Source organism: Petromyzon marinus, chromosome 37 (genome assembly GCF_048934315.1).
Source record: "Petromyzon marinus isolate PM22_M1 ecotype Great Lakes invasive population chromosome 37, UKy_Petmar_22M1.pri1.0, whole genome shotgun sequence".
Classification (NCBI taxonomy): Eukaryota; Metazoa; Chordata; class Hyperoartia; order Petromyzontiformes; family Petromyzontidae; genus Petromyzon; species Petromyzon marinus.
Genome location: NC_133703.1, coordinates 22,907,758 through 22,928,401, shown reverse-complemented (window position 1 = coordinate 22,928,401; position 20,644 = coordinate 22,907,758). Strand labels below are relative to the sequence as shown.

The 20,644-nt window shown below is 47.5% G+C and overlaps 1 protein-coding gene across 3 annotated transcripts in view; it reads right to left on the bottom strand.

Annotated features, from left to right (window-relative positions):
- MYCBPAP (MYCBP associated protein) overlaps window positions 1-20,644 on the bottom strand; it is a 90,534-nt gene that overhangs the window by 22,618 nt on the left and 47,272 nt on the right. For all 3 annotated transcript variants that reach the window (XM_032967043.2, XM_032967042.2, XM_032967041.2), the window contains exons 8-11: window positions 19,004-19,154; window positions 9,200-9,330; window positions 7,781-7,899; window positions 376-484 (exon numbers count right to left, since the gene is read on the bottom strand). In XM_032967043.2, coding sequence (XP_032822934.2) covers window positions 376-484; window positions 7,781-7,899; window positions 9,200-9,330; window positions 19,004-19,154 — 510 coding nt within the window. The remainder of the gene's footprint in view (window positions 1-375; window positions 485-7,780; window positions 7,900-9,199; window positions 9,331-19,003; window positions 19,155-20,644) is intronic.

Sequence of the window (20,644 nt, the reverse complement as noted above, 5' to 3'; positions counted from 1 at the left end):
CCACACCTGACAAGCCCTGGAGGTCACCCGTCCACATACCAACCAGCCCTGAACCCTGGTTAGCATCTAAGATCTGACGAGATTGGGGCATGCTTTGTGTAAATTTGACCTGGGCAAGGTGTGCAGTGTTGTTCTGCTTTGTATCACCACGCTTGTGGAATACTCTTCCCCCCGATAATTATTATGTTCTGCACGTCATACCAGGTTATCGAGTTCTACTTCTTGTCTTCTCAGAAAGACGGAAATACTGTGCCTGCCATGCCTTTGGAAGGCGATGTGATGAACCGTTGGTATTGCTGCTCTTCATTACGTTTGCAATTTTGGCACAAAATATTTCGAGGAAACCTGCGATTTGTTTCTTGTGACACCCGTCACCTCATGGATGGGCTCCCCACCAGTCCACCGCGCCGGCTGCCCGCAGAACCGGATGGACGGCCCAATGATGGGTTGAGGCACAACATCCGGGTAGCTCCTCAGTGGATCGCTACGGGGAACAACAAGCAATGAATTACGTACAACACCAACCACTTTATAGGCTGTTGGGGAGAAATTATGTTGTTATGGCATTCTTTGGACGGTGACCTGAGCACCAGTAACACGCCGCTCGCCACACGTTGCAGAGGTTCACGGTTCGATTCCAGCGGCCGCCACGATGGAGCTGCTCGCCCCGAGCTCTCAATGTCCTGATAGCGGCATTGTCTTTGTGCTGTTCGCCTTTTGGCGTCCTCTGGTCTAACACTGTTAGTGAGACGAGGCTCTAAAGAAATCCGTCTCTGGTGCGGACCAATCTTATATTCTTACACGATTAATCCTGTGGGTGCATTCTACAAAAAATACCGTGCGACACGCCGTCCGTTTCACGAGTGGACATTAAAGATCCCCTGGCGTCGTTCACAAGAATCGGCTATTGTTTTGCATGGTAGCCTGGTATCCTAGTCCACATTTGCCAAGTTTGAAAAATGACCCATAAATTACCCAAATTGGTATTACACATCTAGCAGTCATTGCCCCCTACTCTGAAAACTTGGCAGGACCCTGCTGAGAGAAAGTCACGATATTAAAGACGAGGGCAAGCAAGTGCAGTGTGCATGCCTTTTTTGTAAAATGTAAGACTGAACTTTAACTGCAGTGTGCTAAGTGGTACACGTCAAGGTAGTGCATAGGTTAATATGGTGTGTATGGCGGCGAATTGAACAAAGAACAAGTGCTGTATTGATGAAACAATGCCACTCATGGAAAAATACACTCTCCAAAAGAAGGGGGGGGGGGTAATTATGGTGAATAATTTGCATTCAGCGTGACGTAAGTTGGGGACAGTGGAGTCCTCTCCCTGGGCCGGTAACTTAAATCTGCAAGATGTTGTTCCCTGGGGTGGGTGAGTTTAATCAAATGCCAACTTCAGAACTGTTCGTCAGGAAAATTTCTGAAATGTCGCGCCCCACTGCTCATCCTCAACAGCAACTGAGCACGGCCCCGCTCATGCTCACCGGCGCGTCTATCACACCACCGCTGTCAGTCCGTGACCTTGGCGTGATACTGGCCTCCAAGTTCTCATTCAGCCCGCATGAAGGTCAGCAGGTGCTTCTTTCGGCTGCAGCGAATCAACAGCTGTGTGAAAGCGCTGCCCATTGAAGCCGTCAAGACTAGGGTTAATTGCTTATTTTAGTCCCCAGAGTTGACGACCGCACTGTCAGCTGGGCGGGGCGTCTCAACGCCGGCTCGAACAACGCCTACGCTCAGTTGCGAGCGATGCTGAGAAGCTGAGTTGCTTGACCACGTCGGTCGCAGGTCCCGCAAAGCGCCGAGTCCAAAACTTTGCCCGCCGACCTGGTACTTGGGCAACTTCTGTCTGACAACAAGTCCAGACGTGGTCCGAGGTCCGCTACGCGCGGTAAAATGTGTGCAGCGGCGACAACAGCGATGTTCGGCCACCGCAACCTTTGCCGTTGCCGGCCCACGTGCTTGTGGAACGGCCCTTGCCACGCCGCGCTCTCGAGCCGCTGAGTCACTGCTGACGCCATTCAAAATCTCACTCACAACCCGGCCTTTCACTCGCCACAAGCGGCATTACCTTTGTGTCTCACCTCAGTGGGCGTGTGACGAATGTTTGATGTTTGTGCGTTTTGTTCAGCGCCTGTGTAATGGACCTGCCATATTACGGTGCTCTAGAAAGCATAATTAACTCATCTACCTGTCTGGCCTCACTAGTTATGCGTCTATGAAGAAGGATCATTGACCAAATCGTCATTTATTGCATATTTTCACTTCGAAGCCGTTGTTTACGAATGTGTTCAGTTCTCAGAGACGTTCAAAGATTAATGATGATTATAAAATGGAATTAGAGGGAGAGTGTAATAAATGATACTTCTTGTGCAGTGTGCAACACCAGTCCCTTTGTGTTAAGAAACACATAAAAAATGTCTTGCTTCAGACATCACATTACATATTTTATGTTAATACATAACATGTATGGGTATATTATGCAACTTCCGTCTCAGTTAGCTATAAAAGTAGCATGTTGGAACATATAGCATTGATTCAGTCTGCTCTGGATATTGTTGTAAAAATGAGTATTGCAGCAGGAATTGAAAGCACATTTTACGTACCATACCTGCAGCACTCTACCACTATTAGTAAAGATACATGTAGGCTTGTTAGACGAGATGCCTAGCTGTTTATCAACCAGTGTGCTATTCCATTATTTTTTATTTTTATTGTCAATTGTCTTTGTTATTGTTACTATCCACTCTCTCTCACTGCCCTGAAGTTACAGGTCTCAATAGCTCTGAACGCCAGATGAGCTTGAGGATCAGCCAGCTTAGTTCATGCAGTCTTCCATTGAGAAACTGCTTCGCACTGTTTTCTGACGATGCGTCCCAGCAAGCGGATCGCCACTGAGGGACTTCTTGATGGAGCAAGTGTGAAGCTCACCACGGCCTTGATGGAGCAAGTGTGAAGCTCACCACGGCCTTGATGGAGCAAGTGTGAAGCTCACCACGGCCTTGATGGAGCAAGTGTGAAGCTCACCACGGCCTTGATGGAGCAAGTGTGAAGCTCACCACGGCCTTATGCTCAACAAGTCCGGTCCGAGCTGACGGTCCTAGAAGAAGACTAAGACGGGGGAGGAGGGGAAGGAGGAGGAGGAAGGAGACCGCAGCCCAGGAAGGAGTTTCCGAGTGCCACGGAGAATTCGTCGTGTGGGACGCCCTCCCGACAACAACAACGGGCGAGCATCTGCGGCTGGAGAGACGATCGATGGAGCCGCACGTCAGCACGGAGAGGAGTCCACTCGGCCTCGGCGGTACCAAGCCAGAACAGCAGAGATAATTGTACCCTGGCGCGCCGAGGCAACAAAGATATTCTCACGTTGAAAAAACAAAGTACGAGCTATAGCCGGGCGGCGCAGCTGCGTGGCAACATAACTGACAAGGAATCTGGGCCAACTGCCCTCTGCAGGTATTGTCTCCATAGCTCAGAGTGCCCCATGAGCTTGAAGCCAAGGCTATTAAGAGCTCTATAGAGCCACTTGGAAGTGAGCACTTGTGTAACCTTCGCCCCCTCCAAGTAGACGGCGTATTCTTTGCGTTGTTCGGTCGGGTCTTACTTCACTTTTGTATTGCGACAAGCGCGTTGCCGCGTATCGATCTGCAGTACTCATTCACATTCGGATTTTCTTCACATCATAGATTACATCGACTAAAGGCATCTTCCGGTTTTTTGGGTTCCAAGTGTAGTGTCATAGGTCTCTTCTTCCTTCTCGAGGCTTGTGTGTGCGGGTGGCGTGTGGCGCACACACACTCAGTCGGAGACGAGGAAGTCTCAGGGGGCACCGCCCTTCTCTTTATTATCTCTCGTTCACGCCACCAACTCTGGCCCCCTCTCTCTCTCACGTCCACGCTGCCGTACGACCCGACCCAGACACGACCCTGTCCGCGTTGCACCGACGGCGTCGGCCGAGACAGCCAACCACTGTCTGGCCACGCAATGATCGGGCAAAGGCGCCAGCGATGAAGGTGCCAGCGACGAAGGCGCCAGCGCCGACGACAGCGACGACGAGACGAGTCCACTCGCACGTGGCGGTCTCGGTAGGCCTCACTGACCCGGGTCCGGTGGGGCTTGAGTTGACTTTGCCGTCGGGCCGGAGGCCGCGGGTGACTCCGCTGGTGGTCACTCGTCACCCCGACACTCCGCAGCGATGTGGCCCGATCGACCACACATGAAGCACTTGGGCGTGGGTCCCCAGGGCAGAAAGAGCTGCCCCCCACCGCCGCCATCATATCTTCCATGCTCCATGTCGCAGCCTCTCACCTTGCCTGCTGCTGCTTCTCCTCGAAGGCCTGTATCTTCCGGGCCACCGTTGAGGATTAAATTTCTGTGCCGACGGCGGAGGGCGGGGCAACCCTCAGCTTTCTTGCCAGCTCCCGCAGCCTTTCAGAGTGCCCCCTCACCCAGAAGTGGGTATGCCTCCTGTCCCAGTGCCAGCAGCGCTGCCCGGAAAGCATAGGGCGTCTCGTCCTCCATCCGCTCCCTCTGGAGGAATATTGTGTGAGCCTCCTGTACCAGCTCAGGAGCAGCTTCTTCCAGCTCCATCACTCTTCACACCTCTTCCGCGCACTCCCGTGCTCGCCTCAAAATGGCGCCCGCTGGCCACGGGAGGTCCTCCGGAGACAAAATGGCGCCCACCGTGTGCGCGGTCCCCTGTCCGGAGACCCTTGCTCCCGCTCCGATGGAAGCTCAGGCCGGCCCGCGCCCCTCTCCACATGGCGGTCCTCCGCCATGCTGCTTGGTCGGCACGTGACCATGGGAAGATCTCAGCCGCTCTCTCCGTCGATGTGCAGCTGCTCCCACCGTCGATGCCCAGCCGTTCTCCCCCCGCGGATACGTAGCCACTCTCTCCGCGGTAGCTCCTCCGCTGCCCAGCAGCCCACGGGCTTGTACCGGCGACACTACACTCCTGACACCAAATTTAGTGTCGTAGGTCTCTTCTTTCTTCTCGAGGCTTGTGTGTGTGGGTGGTGATGAGGTAGTCACAGGGGGCACCGTCCTTCTTTAATATCTCTCGTTCAGGCTACCAACTCTGGCTCCCTCTCTCTCACGACCACGCTGCCAAACGACCCGGCCCAGGATACGACCCTGTCCGCGTTGCACCGACGGCGTCAGCCGAGACAGCCAACTGCTGTCCGGCCACGCAATGATCAGGCGAAGGCGGCAGTGACGAAGGCGGCGACGACGGCGACGACGAGACGAGTCCACTCCCAGAACTGGCAACCCGGAGCTCTCGCTCTCCGCCGCTTATATTCCCCTCGGCGCAGCTTGGCTCCGCCCTAGCCGCGCCTCCCTTCTCAAACCCACCAGAGGGTTCCAGGGGCCTCCCCCACGAGGTCTACCATGACCCTTGCCCCAGTTCCTCCGTGTATATGCTCAATGGCATGTGCGCTAAGTGTCCACCTGCAGTTGCAGCTGCTGTACAGCAGTCAGCGCGGTGTCACCACACAATGCAACATTCAGAATGTGAGGAAGTCTCTTGATAAATCCCAAGACGACAATAGTTCAGTAACGCTTTCCCGGTCCAAGACATCTGCAAGTTGCAGGCTGGGTGGTGTCCCGCTCACCGCTGAATCTCAGAACGCGCAAGCAGCTCAGCGTCAATTTTATTTAGAGAGGCATCAGCGCCGTTGATTTTAAATACATTGTACTCACCGCAGAGAACTGTAGCGACACGACCGCACTCTATGATAGCTGGCGCCAAACTGTGCCACACGCCCTCCCGCATGGCTTTGTGGGAGCGTCGGTACCGATAAAGTTATTTTATTTTATTTTTTCTTCCAGTTCCATTTCTATATGAACGGAATCTGAAGAAAAACTGATGACGTACACGCACGCCATCGGAACGGGAAAGGGTTAATTAACAAGACCTATCCACACTGCAGCGACGCAAAGACAACCCAACCTCTTCTGCCTTCCCGTTTTTGATTCAAATTGGGCTGTCAGATTATTAAATAATCGATCGCTCTCCCGATTATATTATCGGTTAGATTATGCGACTAAACGGATAACAAAAAATGTTGAATAAAGAAGTCTTACCTAGGTGCCGCTGGATGAAAGGTGATGGGCAACCATTTAAGTGTAGGCTCGAAAAACCATCTTGTTTTCTTCTACCCATGACTGTTTTTTTCATTCTACATGAAAAAATATGCCACCTTTAACCCAGGCCGTCTATGTCCCAATGTTCTTGATAGCATTGTGAGACATGGTTGCATTTAGGTGCTACAAAAATACAAAAATATATGTACTGTAATTGTAAGCCCAAAATTTTCAACCTAAAATATAAACTGAGATTTTAAAAATGGATTACATATCAAGATAAATGAGTAAAAATCGTAATTTAACAAACTAATGAGCCATTGAATTAATAAAGACAAAGATAAAGTGTTCCGAGACTACATTAAAAAACGAAATGCATAAACAAGCGCACACGCGTGCAGGGGTGACGTAAGCAACATCATGCATTTATACATGAGCACCAGGTTTGTTCTACCCTTCGTGTGACATAATGCTTAATTAAACTGTCCATTTAATTACCGCCATACACATCATTCTCAGAATTAATATCCACCCACCCCACAGGGTGTTTTAATATCTGTGTCTGGTTTACTCGGAGACCCTACATCTGGCCGTACCCTCACGAGGTGGGGACTCGAGGGGCTCAGACCGCCGCAGGATCGTCCTGGAAAGGTTCGACAGTCGAAATGAAACTACGGCAGAAAAATGCCGTTGTTACGGCACTCCGTCAGCTTCTGCGAAAGGGAGTTTGGAGACCCTTGCAATGCAGACCTTTGTCTCAATAGGTTCTTGCCCAGTTTATGAATTAAATCCGTTTGTGAAATGTAACGACGATGAGCTCTTATCACAAATGAAAGTACAAAAACGACACCAACATAACTACAATGCCATTCTTGAATATTCATCATCAGCCATGTTCAATCCACTGCTGGATGAAAGCCGCCACCACGTCTAACAACCCTGTGATATAATAATCCACCGAGCTTCTGCAGACATTTTTATTTCCTCGCTCCCTGTCTTGAATAGTAAGAAGCATTAATCTTCCAGAACGGAAATGAACCAAATAAACTCACACAGTTTTTAATAGAGTGGTAAATAGATTTAGTGCGCACACATACATTTGCACCCCAGAATAGCCTTTAACAGACTATTAGGGCAAGTGCTTCTAGTGAGCACATATTAAGGCCCACACAATGCCTAAGGGGCAGTTTGGGCAGTACCATGCTGGCCGCCTTTGTCTCCCGAGTGGCCATGTTTACACACCGCACCAGTTATTCATTTGTTGGCCAGGAAATGAACTCAGGCTGCTGGGTTAGTAGAACAGTGAGTTAGCCGCTACACCACAGCACTGTCATGCAAACATAACAAAGACAAAGATCCCCCATTTGGCCTTGACAGTTGGGGCAAGTGCTGTTAGCAAGTACTTATGAAGGCTGGCACGGCGCACGAGGGGGTGGGTGGCCAACACCACGCCCGACCGCCTTTGTCTCCCAAGTGGCGATATTTACACACCGCTCCAAATATTAATTTGAGGGCTGAGTCGACTTCGGGGAGGCCCAGGACAAGTTCCGATCATCGTCACTGATATTATAAGCCGTGAGCGGGAATCGAACTCGTGTCGCCGGGTTCGTAGTGCAACGTAACGCTAACCGCTACACTACCGCTCCCCACTCACGCAAACATGCACAGGCAAGCACACACGCGAGATGGTCCCTACTCATTCTCTCGCTCCTCCTCCATCTGCGCCTCCAGGATCTCCTCGTGGGTGAGGAATTTCTCCGCAGACGTGGACGAGAAAGGCTGTGATGTGCCCAGCACTTCCAGACCATCGATGTCCTGCACAGAAAAGTAATTTCTTCAGGTTACCCAGACCATGTACACCAATATGTATGCATTAAACGTCATTTGTCCACCTGTCAGCCTGTCAGCCTGTCAGCCTGTCAGTGATAACACTCTTTTCAGAATGTATTGTTTTAGAGAGTTCAGAACAGAAGGAATCAGGGACCTATGGAATTGATGATGAGCGTTGTGTGTTCTGTTGACCCTAGACCTAGGTCAAAAAAACGGTGACATTCAGCGTCTCATCAGCAGAGTCAGCGTTGCTTGAACCAATGTTGGTGTTTATAAGGACCCTCTGTCTTAGATGCAAGTCCTAGTTGAGCACAAAACTGTAAAACACATGACAGAATAATAATTAATTTGTCTTTCTATATTCATAATTAGTTTGTGTTAAAGGTTATTTTGCGGAAAAAAATGTGTTTAAATCCTGTTATGTGGAAGGGGGGATATCAGAAGGAGGCGGATTGTCTGTTTATTTACTACGTAAAGACACACTGGGTGCTGGGGGCAGTGTGGGTCCTCTTGGCCATCCTATAATACAACTCCATTTTTCCAGGAATATGCGATTACACCAATGATAATAAAGCTGCAGTAATAGTGTATACAAGAGCTGGTCGGCCAACAGCTTCAGGGGAAGTCAACAATGTTAACACTGGTAATTGCACTTCATTAAATTGTACCATTCTATATTTGTTGATATTTGAGGGGTTTTAAAAAAAAAATCTGACTTCAAATTGTGGCCAGTAAACCTGAGCACCTTGTATAATCTATCCCAGGTCACCCTTGCAAAACAGTCTTGCATCTCGATGGGCTCTCATTTGGTAGTAAATGGGTTCATTGACTAAGGTACAGTGAGGGAAAAAAGTATTTGATGCTCTGCTGATTTTGTACATTTGCCCACTGACAAAGAAATGATCAGTCTATAATTTTAATGGTAGATTTATTTGAAGAGTGAGAGACAGAATAACAACAACAAAATCCAGAAAAACGCATGTCAGTACACTCACCCAGCTTAATAACCATTGCTACAGTCTACATTATAGACTGCCAGTGCACTCACCAAACTTAATAACCAGGCTACAGTCTACATTATAGACTGCCAGTACAATCACTCAGATTAAGAACCAGGCTACAGTCTACATTAGTGTTTTTTTTTTAATCTACGTGACTTTACCGAAAGAACCAAAGAATATGAATATATATATACCCTAAATACGAACTCAGACGACCGCACATCTCTCCATAGCACGAAGGAGGAAAGTGTGTGGGATGTGCAGGCAGAATGGGATGCACTCGCCGGCTGGTTGAAGTCCAACTCGCGCAGGACGTCCCACAGCTGCTGCTTGCGCTGCTGCAGGTACTCACTGCGCTCCCACGTCTTGTGAAATTGCTGCCGGGCCAGGGATCCACCACCGCCGCCTCCGCAGCCTAATAGGACAATGAGACCCCCATCACCGCGGCTCAAACGATGCTCTTGGCAATGCCGATAAGTACAGACCCTCGTGAACCCTGCAGACAAAGGATGTTCGAGCTGCCGAGGGCGGTGTCTGTTATGAATGCCTGTGACTGCAGTGGCTAGAAGAGCCGCCAAAAGGTTTTTTGAGGCCTCGGACAAAATTCATTCGAGGATCCCTCAGCACTTTCTGAGGCCCCCGCGGATCTGAGGCCCACCTGCCCCACCCCTGTGTACGGCTCTGGGGACTTGAAACGCGGTGTAGAAGGATGATGTCGAGAAAGAGCCACGGTGATTTGCTCGAGATGCCACATGCCGAGTAACGAACGGGGGCGGCAGTGACAGGAGGCAGTAGGGCAGCTGTGGTTTATTTTTTCCACAGGGGTGTGGAGTTTGAGAGTTCTCCTGTCGAACGCGTGGGTTATTCTCTGGAGACTCCAGTTTCGTCCGACGTAGACACAATAATAACACCCCACTGGCCAACACTCCTGAAAAATAGCAGTTGTCAATTGATAAATAAGAGATTTAGTGACGAAACTGTACAAATGAGATCATATAATATTTCCCAAAAAATTCTTTACAATGAAGCGTGTGATATACGTGGAATACTCCAGCAGCACAGCCAGAACCCTTGAGGCATTAACAGTAAAATATTCAAAAATGACCATCTCACAAGCACAAACCTGGCATGATACATCGTGCGGCGCCTTCACACCTCCTGGCCCGGTACATCAATGAATAATTTAAATGGCACGACAATAATTGAATAAGCTCACGGATATAGTATTAATACATATTATAAAGTTACATCGCTATAGATAGATCCGTTATACAGCAGTCACCTAATTACGCACATTCGCGTATTTCACAGGAATTGGTGCCTGAATCTCTGACGCTAATGCAGCGCTGCAAAAAAAAATGGTGTTGGCATTAAACACGTATATATGAGCAGATACGTAACACTACTTTAACCTCTGTTCAGATTATGCGTCATCACCCGTCACCTGGGCATATCATTCCTCCATGCCAGCGGGTGAGTGCAGGCACACATCTGCATGCCGTACGCACTGATGCATCGCCTGCAAACTCAATACGTGTCTTATTTATAAGATGAACCCGTACTTCAGAACGTTAAGGAGTTGCCAATGTGGAGTAGTGTTTAGCTCGCTGAAAAAAACCGTACATACGCCTGGAAAGAGCAACGCGGCTTTCTTTGTACATTCATTATTAATGCCAGCCTATTTTAAGGTATTTTATGTAGCCCGTTCATCACTTACTTCTCGCCTCCGGGCCACATCACCTTGAATTCACCCACTCTTGTTTAATCACAGAAGCTGAGCAGCCTGGATAGTAGTTAAACTAAACTATTTGTATTTTACCAGGTAAGGCCCACTGAGCTATATAGCTCTCTTTCAGAATATATTTGGCCACAAATGATAGCTCAACGAAGTGGCTTTTCACGTGGAAATGTATTGCAGCCAGATTACTCTAAACGCGTGATGATGCCAAATGTGGAGGGAAAAACCAAAGGACCCGGAGAAAAATCCACCGTGACCTCAGCTAAAACACGCAAACTCCAAATATAGAGCAGGCATCAGGGTCGGGATCAAACCCACGACCTCCTGCATACCGGGCAAGGGAGTTAACATCTCACTACCGTGGCGCACCACAACAAGCAGCAAGTTACTGGTGGTCGTGTCTCCGCTCACAGAATGCCATACTAACATAATTTGTCCCCAACAGCCTATAAAGTGGTTGGTTATGTACGTAATTACTTGCTTGAGTTCCTCGCAGAGATGTGCTGAGGAGCTACCCGGATGTTGTGTCTAAACTCAACATTTGGATGTCCATCCAGTATTGTGGGCACTTGGAGGGAAGACAGCCCAGGAATATCTGGAAACACTCGTTAATTTGGCCGATGACACCTTAATATCTCGACGACCACAGAGCTTCGGCAATTGTTGGTCACGCTGGCTCACCGCTGAGTCTGTGGTTCCTCCCCGTGCCTCCGAGTCGTGCTCTCGCTTCCAGAGCGAGCGAATATTGTGCAGCGTGTTATTGAAATGAAAAAGTAAATAAATAGCAAGTGTTACTCTTTGGTTCTTTCGGTAAAGTCTCTCTCTCCCCCCCCCCTCTCTCTGTATTTAAGGCCTCGACACAGAGGCATTGGGTCTCTGTGTGTCTGTGTTGTTATCTCTCTGCTTGCGTGTCTGTCTGTGTGTCTCCGTGTCTGTGTTTTGTCTCTCTCTCAAACGTATCTCCACCTGATGACGGTTGCTTTTGTTGCAATCGAAACGTCGTATTCTATTATTAAATTTGTTTTCTTTCTACGTGACTTTACCGTAAGAACTAAAGAGCAATTCCTGCAGTCACGAAAGCTTCAAATCAAGTTTAAATAGCAGGTGTTCTAGGCTTGGGCTGTACAGTAGCATCATGGGCTCTGTAATGCAAAAGTTGTTCCTGGCTGCAGAGGATATTATTGTTATTTTCTTCTCTAACGTCGGGGGCTTTCTCCAGGTAACCCGTTTTCATTCCAAATGTCAAACGCTCATCATTAATGGGAATGGCCAAACATCCCAATGCACGATCCTCTTGAAAAAGTGTGTTCAGGGTTTCGTGGATAAGTAAATAATATAATTATTACGTGATAGGATTCAAAAAGGAAATGAGAAAAACTAGTGCAAAGCGTAATTAATCTGTAAAGAACTGGTTTCCTTATTTCGGATTCAGCACACTGCTCTTAATGCCGCAGTGTGTCCAGGTGAATGATACCAGTTGTTTGATGTTAACATCAGATAAATGGCTGCCAGGAAGGATTGAATATTCACATTAATTAGCGGGTGACCTTTAACAGTTGCACGTGTTGTTCAAATGCCTGCGGTGCAATTTCATTTGAAATGGCAATAAATATACGCCAAACAGCTCATAATATGGTGGGATAATTGAAAACGCAGTACGTTCAAATAACCTCTAAATGTCAAAGTTACGGTCTTTGACAAGCGCAGCACTCAACCGAAGGACAGCCTTGTCGACGGGCGTTGTGATGCTTTATGATGCATGCTCTAACATTTGTGTGTAACTGGGAGACAGGTTAAGAGAAACAAATTAATGGGTCACACCCACAGCCAACCGTGTGTGTGTGTGTGCAGAAGCTTCATCGCGAGTATTACATGAGAGCCTGGGGACCACAGTGTAAAAGAACGTGAACCTCATGAATTTAGCGGTGGCATTCATGAAAACATCCATTCAGCTTGCCCCAATGCTGTCCTGTGGCTGTCAGGCCTAGAACATGGACTTATACGTTGCTGTACGAAAGCGAAAAGCAGGCAGATGGCAAGGATGATTTACAATTACAGCGAATTCTTTGCAAATAGGAGAAATCGCTTGGTAGCTTCGTACTTTGTTGTGATGCTCTCGTAACACAACAACACCGCTGGCTTCGCGAAAACTGAATCAAGTGCTTTTCAAACGAGCATCCTCCTGAGGATCCTTGCTCGAGCAACGGAGTACAATCAGTGCCCCAGGATGCAAGAGCAGACCATCGTGTGCCCACGCTGGGGTAAATCGGGAATTCTTTAAATGTTTGTTGGCAGCGCTTGCTTGTACGTGAGCCGTGATCATTCTCTGCACAGACGAAACACGAACAATGACATGACCAGTGCAATGTGTAAAAGACCGACTGAAAGAATATTTCCCTCTGAGGCCGACACCATGAAAAGAACGCGGGTCAGATCTGTTGATGAAAAAAATAAACATTTCCAACGTGGAAAATAAACACAGTTGGACCGTAAATCATAAAAAAAAAAATTGGGCACGTCAAATACGAGTATAATTTAATGAGGACAAACATTAAATATTGCAAATGCCCTGACAGCAATTAACCTGTCTGAAATTAAATAAATCGCGATGAAAAAATATTAGGGCACTTGCTCCCCCACCTTACAACGCCTGCTCGGGTCCTCTGTGACTCATCGTTAATTGTGCAATTCGGAGAGCTTCTGCTGTGATAATGAAAGCAATCTGGCCGCTCATTGTCATAATCAAGAGTTGCACTGGCTGCTCGAGAAACAAAATGATGCCAAAGAGAGGACATTCGCACGCGCCCTCCAACCAACGCTGGAATTCACCGCTGTGGCACCTGCGCAGAGCCGGGCAGTCCCCGTGCCAATCGGCAATGCCATCAATCAAAGTGATCGCATGGAATATGCAAAGCATTTGGCGTCCTGCATTAACTGGTTATTGGATTCAATTGCCTGTCAAAATTAATGAACATTTTTAAAGCACAATTTCACATTTAATTTGTGCGCATCAGCCGTGCGTTTTGCCTTTTGTGCCACAAGAGTCTAGCAGCCAATTAGGCGCGGCCTACTTATTTTTTTAAGCCCTCTTGTGCTGGATATATCTGGGTCACTCTATCGTTAGGGTGCTTTTTGCACTTTGTGCTTTTACCTAAACGTGGAACGGAGTTGGCCTGTAACAGGTCAAGTGAAAATGTTAGCGATCCGTTGGTCACCTTCTTACAGCCCTGAGCCAGTGATGAATATTCTCCATTCCTAAGGCAAAGATGAGTCTCTTCATTCGACTACCACTTAACAAATAGGCACTCATTGTATCGGCCCCCACGGAGGGATGATGGGCTGAGACAACCCCCAACCAGGATTTGAACTCACACCATCCTCCTGATTGCAAGTCCCTTGCCCGTACCGCTGAGCCACTGTGGTACGGAGTTGACCAGTGACAGGGTTTATGCAAATAACAAAGTTTGATTTTCATCTCCCGTGTGGTCATGAGTATGACAGCATGTGTTATGCTTCTGGTAAATGGCTTCATGGGATTTAGAAAACTAACCAAGTTTTAAAAAAATAAAAATTAAGTTTTCTCATTTTCTCCACGTAATACGGCTGACACTTATAAAGTACTCAATGTACACAAAAGAAAGCGAGTCTTAAAAATATCTGAATAAAACGCTGAGATCGCAGGTGTTTTCCTGTTTCTTATTCTCCGATGATAATGTCACATATGCACAACATCGTGTGATTTGTAGAATGCTCGTTATTTATCAGCGGAAATTGTCCCGAGTTATCACGTTCACAGTGGATTTACAGACAGGAAAAAAATATTTAACAAGTAAGCTTTCGCGACCGGTATCATTCATAATAGATTTTTGGGTCACATCACATTAGTAAAATGTATGTTGTAAACCCTCCTCCACCCGATACAACCAATTAAGATCACCACCAATACACTGGCAGTGTCGGGGAGCAGATGGTTCACGACACACATTTTACTTACACAATCTGACCCAAACATATATTCTGAATAAGGATTCAACATATGACAAAATCACCCAGAACTGATCTGAACTTAGCAGATCTTGGAAGCCAATCAGGGTTGAGCTTGGATAGAGTGCTCATTCGGGAGACAAATATGCATAGTGTTATAGGGCTGCTGCGGGGCAACGCTGTCAGCACAGGTCAGTACTGTGCTCCATGCCGGGTCAAGTTGGGTCAAATAACCCCCACTATCAGCACGGGGTGGGGAGGCCCTCATCCTGTGGCTGATTCATATAGGGGCTGTACATGTGCAATTAAATAATGCTCATAAATATATCTTGGAAATATGTAGCTAGGAAAGGCTTTACTGAGCTGTTTATTATGCTGTAATGGTAACGTTTTATAAAATTGTGAGGATTTATGAATTTTCTCTCTCTTAAAGGTGTTCGTAAAATGTGAATCGGGCCATTGCTGAATGGTTGCACTTTTCTTAATGTTTTTTTGACTGTAAATCCTTCACGGTGTAATTTGATGAAGTGTGTGAATATCAACGCGTACACCACTATCTGATGCATCCATTCATTGGTTTGAGTAAAATTAACAGATTTACACGAACTTTAGCGATGCGATTAAAAGAAACACTGATGGTAGAATGATGCATCCAGTGAGATGTGCAGAGCTCATTTGCAGAGATTCCAGCCCCCAAACATAAAGGAAGTTGTTTTATAAAAACAAAAACGATTAGTCAAACGGAAGGATCCAGTTGCGAGAGAGACCTCACTGACCTCCCTCCTTTTATTACTGAAGTGCGTCATGAGATCTTTGGTGTTCACGTGACAGAGAGGATTTGCTTTTACATCTCATAATAATAAAGGCGCCTCCTTTAGCACAGTGCCAAATCCTATCGGCAACAAAAACAAAAATCATCCGTATAGCCTTGAATAAACCGTTGGGGCAAGTGCTGTTAGCGAGCACCTATGAAGGCCGGCATGGCACACGGGTGAGTGGTGTGGTTAACACCACGCCCGGCCGCCTTTGTCTCCCCAGTGCAGATGCATTAACACCGAAGTAGGTACTCGTTTAAGGCTGAGTTGACCGAAGAGAGGAGGCTCAGGGCCGGTTCAAATATTCGCCACCGCAATTATTCTTGGGCAGGAATCAAACTCGGCTCGCTGGGTTTGTACCACGGTGGGCTAACCAAGACACTGCCGCTCCCATCAGCACACGCAGACACAGAAGTGTAATGCTAGCCCAGATGGAGCAGTGACGTGTTACTCCAGGTTTTCTAAAAATATGCGCTTGATGACATCACAATGACGTATGGTCGTATACTGATGACAGCCTCACATCATGACAAGCCCAGTCTATGTATTTATCTATGTATTTAAAATGATACGTACGATGCAACAATCCCGCACGGCACCCGTGTGCAGGTGCCAGGCGGGATTGTTGCTTCACAGGAGACGTGGAGGCGGCTGTGGGCAGGCCTTCATCCAGCAGCGGCTTGACTACGGCTGATGATGACGATGTCTATAGAAGGAGCAGACCGTCAATTTAAAAACATCGTAAGGTGGCCAACGCCATGCTCGCTAACCATTCCTGATGCCGAGACCTGCAGCGAAGCTTTCTGCAGTAGCCAGGAAGATACCACTCGGGTCTCTTCCTGGCTTTGGAGTTCAGACAAAAAAATCTGTTCAAAGGCACAGCAGACAAAGGCTGACGGGCGTGGTGTTGGCCACACCACTCCCCCGTGTGCCGTGCCGGCTTTAATAGGTGCTCGAGTGCATTCAGTTTATTTCGTTTAAACAGGCAAGGACTCAAGAGCTCAGGATAGTTTAATTTGCAAGAGTGACCTGCGGCATGTCTGCCAATATGGTGTGATGATTGCCCTGCATAATCCAAATTGAGTAATTGTGGGCAATCTTACAACTTGGCAAATTTGGACAATGCATCGACCACTCTTCCACAGAAATATTTGAACAAGTATTTGACCACATTTTACCACAATGGACAGACAATGCAGGTTGCTGAAGCTGTTGGAGAGGGAGGATCCATTCGGATATCAGTCGCCACTGATGTTAGTTAGCCATGGCTAGAAATGGAACTCTGGTCATCAGCTTTGTAATACCTTGAACTAACCGCTGCACCAAGAAGGAAGTTATTCATGCCGTTTGTGGCGAGAGACATATTGTATTGTTTAGTGAAGAAACATATGGCTGAGCGCCGCGTACATTTGTTGTACTCTCATTTAAAACCAAAGTAAATGCCAACAGTCCTCCATTGACAAATATAAGCTGGAGTATTCTGTCTGTTAAAAACCGGGCCTTTTGCGCTGCCTGTCTGCATCAGTCGCCGTTAAACCCAACGTAGGGGCAATAGAGGCAATAGAGGCAATACTTAATCTGAAATGGATCCAAAGAGCGACAAATGTAGAAATATGAAAAGGCTGCCCATAGATGACCTCTGATGATGTAGGGCAGTGATGGGCAGGAGAGTGGCACTATTTTAACACGCGTGTAGGATGGACAAGAACAGGAAACTCTAAAGTGTGTTGTTGTTGTTGTTGTTCGGGAAAAAATTGGAAGGAACCGGAAAGAGAGGAAGACCTCACAGAGAATGGCTTGACGATGACGACGTTATAAGAGATTGGTGCCGGAAAGATGTGCGCACTACTTGGGCACATTGGCACAACGCAGAGGAGATTGGAAACAATTGACGAAATGTGCAGTGGACACGTATGGGCTACCTGCTCAATGATCACGGTGATGGTGATGAGAAGCAACGTGGCATAACGCAAAGGCAGGATTTGTCGGGTTAAATGCTGCGCACTTTACTCAACAATTTTTTTTATCGATGGAGCTCTCAGTACAGACTTCATTCATAACCGCAAAAAGGCCCCCATCTCTGAAAATAATCACCGATCAATAATGATTGCGGTAAATAAGATGACGTTTCCTCTGGCTCAATTGGACAGCGGTGGGGAAAAGGACCGTTCACTCACAAGGTAGTTATTCCACAAACGCGCGTTTTACGAACCACGGTAACCGCGATTAAAGTGGGGTCACAGAGGTCACCAACAATGATGCCACCCAACAGATGAGCCGACAACACCACCCCCATGCCGGTAACATTATCGGCAAAAATCCCTACTTTAAATTCGTTAACTTGGATTATTTCATAAAATTACATTCAATACTTTCACCTCACGCAGGATCCCAATAAATGAAACAAATAAATATCTTATAAGCCTCCCCCAAAAACACATTTCTGCGGAGGGGGCTGGTAGGAACGTTGGCAGACTGCTCGCCGTGGACGTCACCGCGACGACCTAATCTCGCGCGCTCCGACGAAACGTCACCGTGCCGCCGATGGGTTCCATCGATCGTGCACTCGTGGCGTTTTTCCACGTCGTCGCCAGGAACACCTTCGCATCATTATTATTATTTTACACAGAATCGGGATGGACCACCTGTCCCTGCGCCGCTACGTTTTTGCACCACAGGCAGTCCCCGCTGTTCAAAGCATTCACTCTGCTGCAAGCCTCTGAAAAATGCGTGTATCGAATCGAAATGCACGCGTGAAATCTTACGGGGGTTACACCCCGTGTTCTTTGCATGTGTGTGCACGATGGATATGAACTGCCTATACGTATTATAATGACAACAATGTGTGCGCTATATATATGTAAATAAAGCGAGAAAGCTTGTGTCACGTGACTTTACCGTAAAAACAAAGAGTAGGCAGTCAATTCTCGCTCAGTCATTCTAGGGAAGGCCCAGGGGACAGCTCCATACAACACTACCCAGTGATACTGGTCATCGCTGAGAATGCAACTTAGGTGGCCTGGTTCAAATTTCAGTGTAGTAAGCAGTGTGCCCCTTCTCCCCACGACCACGATGCCTCTAGACTCACACCCACGCGTTCAGTTGACACATGGTGTATGACTAAAACAATAAAACATTCACGTGGAGGCACTACCAATACTGCTCTCTTGGGAAAAGGACAGAAAAAACAAATCAATATTCAGATAATTTTAAAGTCCCACACACTTGCATCCAACTGTCTGCTTAATGAGATCAGAGGGGGTGAATCTCAATGTCAATCAGTGAAATTCAATGAGGTGAGATGCCATTAAGATAATTATCTCTTTTGAAAGGCAGCCTGGTAAGCCTAATTTTCTCACAAGAGTTATGAGGGGTTTTTTTTACACTTTAATTCCAAGCAATTTTCAAATTGCGCATTTGACACGCAATTACTCCAATGCAACTCTCCACAAAGACAACCTGTGCACGGAATGACGACGAGGACCGAGTGTGAGTGGAGGGGGCCGCGGAAGTGCACGGCGAAGTGGGCAGTTTGAAACGGCCCTGCTCACCTGTCTCCCGCTGCGTGCTGACTGGCTTGCCCACGTGAGTGACGGACCAGGGCTGACCCCGCTCCGTCTGGGTCAACGTGAGCGAGATCCCGCCAAGCTCGTCTCCGAGGCGCTGGGGCAGCTGCCAAAACTCGCTGCCCACGTGGAAGCCCTGCGTCACAGCGGATTAACGTCGCGGCGTCTCCGTGATGTCCGAGACACGCGGCGAAGGTTCAAGGTGACATTGGCGTCGTCTCCCCAGCGCGAACGAGCATGGGCGCGCCGCTCGTTGCATCTCTATTCACTGTCGAGGACCAGCGGTGGAAATTTCACGTTTTCATAGTGAGGGCATCATTCCCCTCCTCTAGGATAACCGTTGCTGACCTCGCACTAGGTGGTAGTTGTTTAATATGCCCTTGAGGGATGGTGGGACGAGTCGACCCTGGACAGAGGTTGAACCCCGTAAAACCTCTGAATACGGAGCAATTTGACAGGTTTTGAATTTAAATTCAGTCACATTATATCATGGTGCCAAAATTAATATATACCGCTCTTCTGGTATCCACGAGTAACAGTAAAAGCAACGTACATCGAGGTGGCATCCGAAATACACATTGCAGAAATAAATAACTGATATTGTTGATGTACAGTTCTTTGTAATCCTCTGCTGGATGAAGGCTACTTCCATGCCGTGTCGTTTATGGGAGTTCTTTGAACACAGACTTCACCATACTGGTTAGTGCAGTTTGGTGAAGGTAGCAGTATCCTGTATGGGTTCAGATATCGCTTGCCATTGAGTTGGGTAGCCGGGTGCATAGCACAGAAAGCTAATCTCTGCCACCACTCGCACATAAAAATAATATACAGAGAGTTATGCTCAAATTGAAAAAATAAATGTCAAACTTCAAAGAGGCATATTAATTTTGTAAGAAAATTGCACATTCAAATGCACATTTATGATAATACCTTAAATGTTGTGGATTGGATTCAAGCATTAACGTGCATAAATGGAACATTACAACCCATCGCACAAGTGGATAATCCCATATTTGAAGTAATGAGGCCAAATTAGAAAACAAATTTGTATCCCTGGAATCAATGTGACTATTCACATGGGTTTCCAAAACAGATCCTCCATCGTTGAGGGAAAAAAACAAGGCCCCAAGTTTTACTCCACCAACAGTGACCCCCCCGCTTTCAAAGGGAGATTACAAATACGGTGAATTACACGAGGACAGCACCAGGTTGGAACGGTGTAAGGACTTTGTCTGTGTGTGTACATATACACACACACACAATTCAATTTTGCGTGTTCAAGTCTATGACAGAGACCCACCGGCATTGATTGAGAGAACATTCACCGTCCATTTTCAGGGGGCTCATCCAGAGCAGCACAATCCCACAGGCCGTGGCCGTGGACTCGGCAGCGGACGAGCACGTCTCGTATTTGCACACAATTTGTTTAGCTCGCGACCAGCCGCGCGAGTAGGAACTGCTGGTGTGGCGGTGGCGGCGGCGCGAGTTAGTTGGTCCGACAGACGACGCTCATTTGAGCAACGAGCTGCGGTGCTAATTCGTAGAAAGAGAAATTAAATTGGCATCGTTGCCAAGCCCATTGAGAGGCAATAGTCCAATACTCTTCAGCCGCAGAAGAGACGTGCG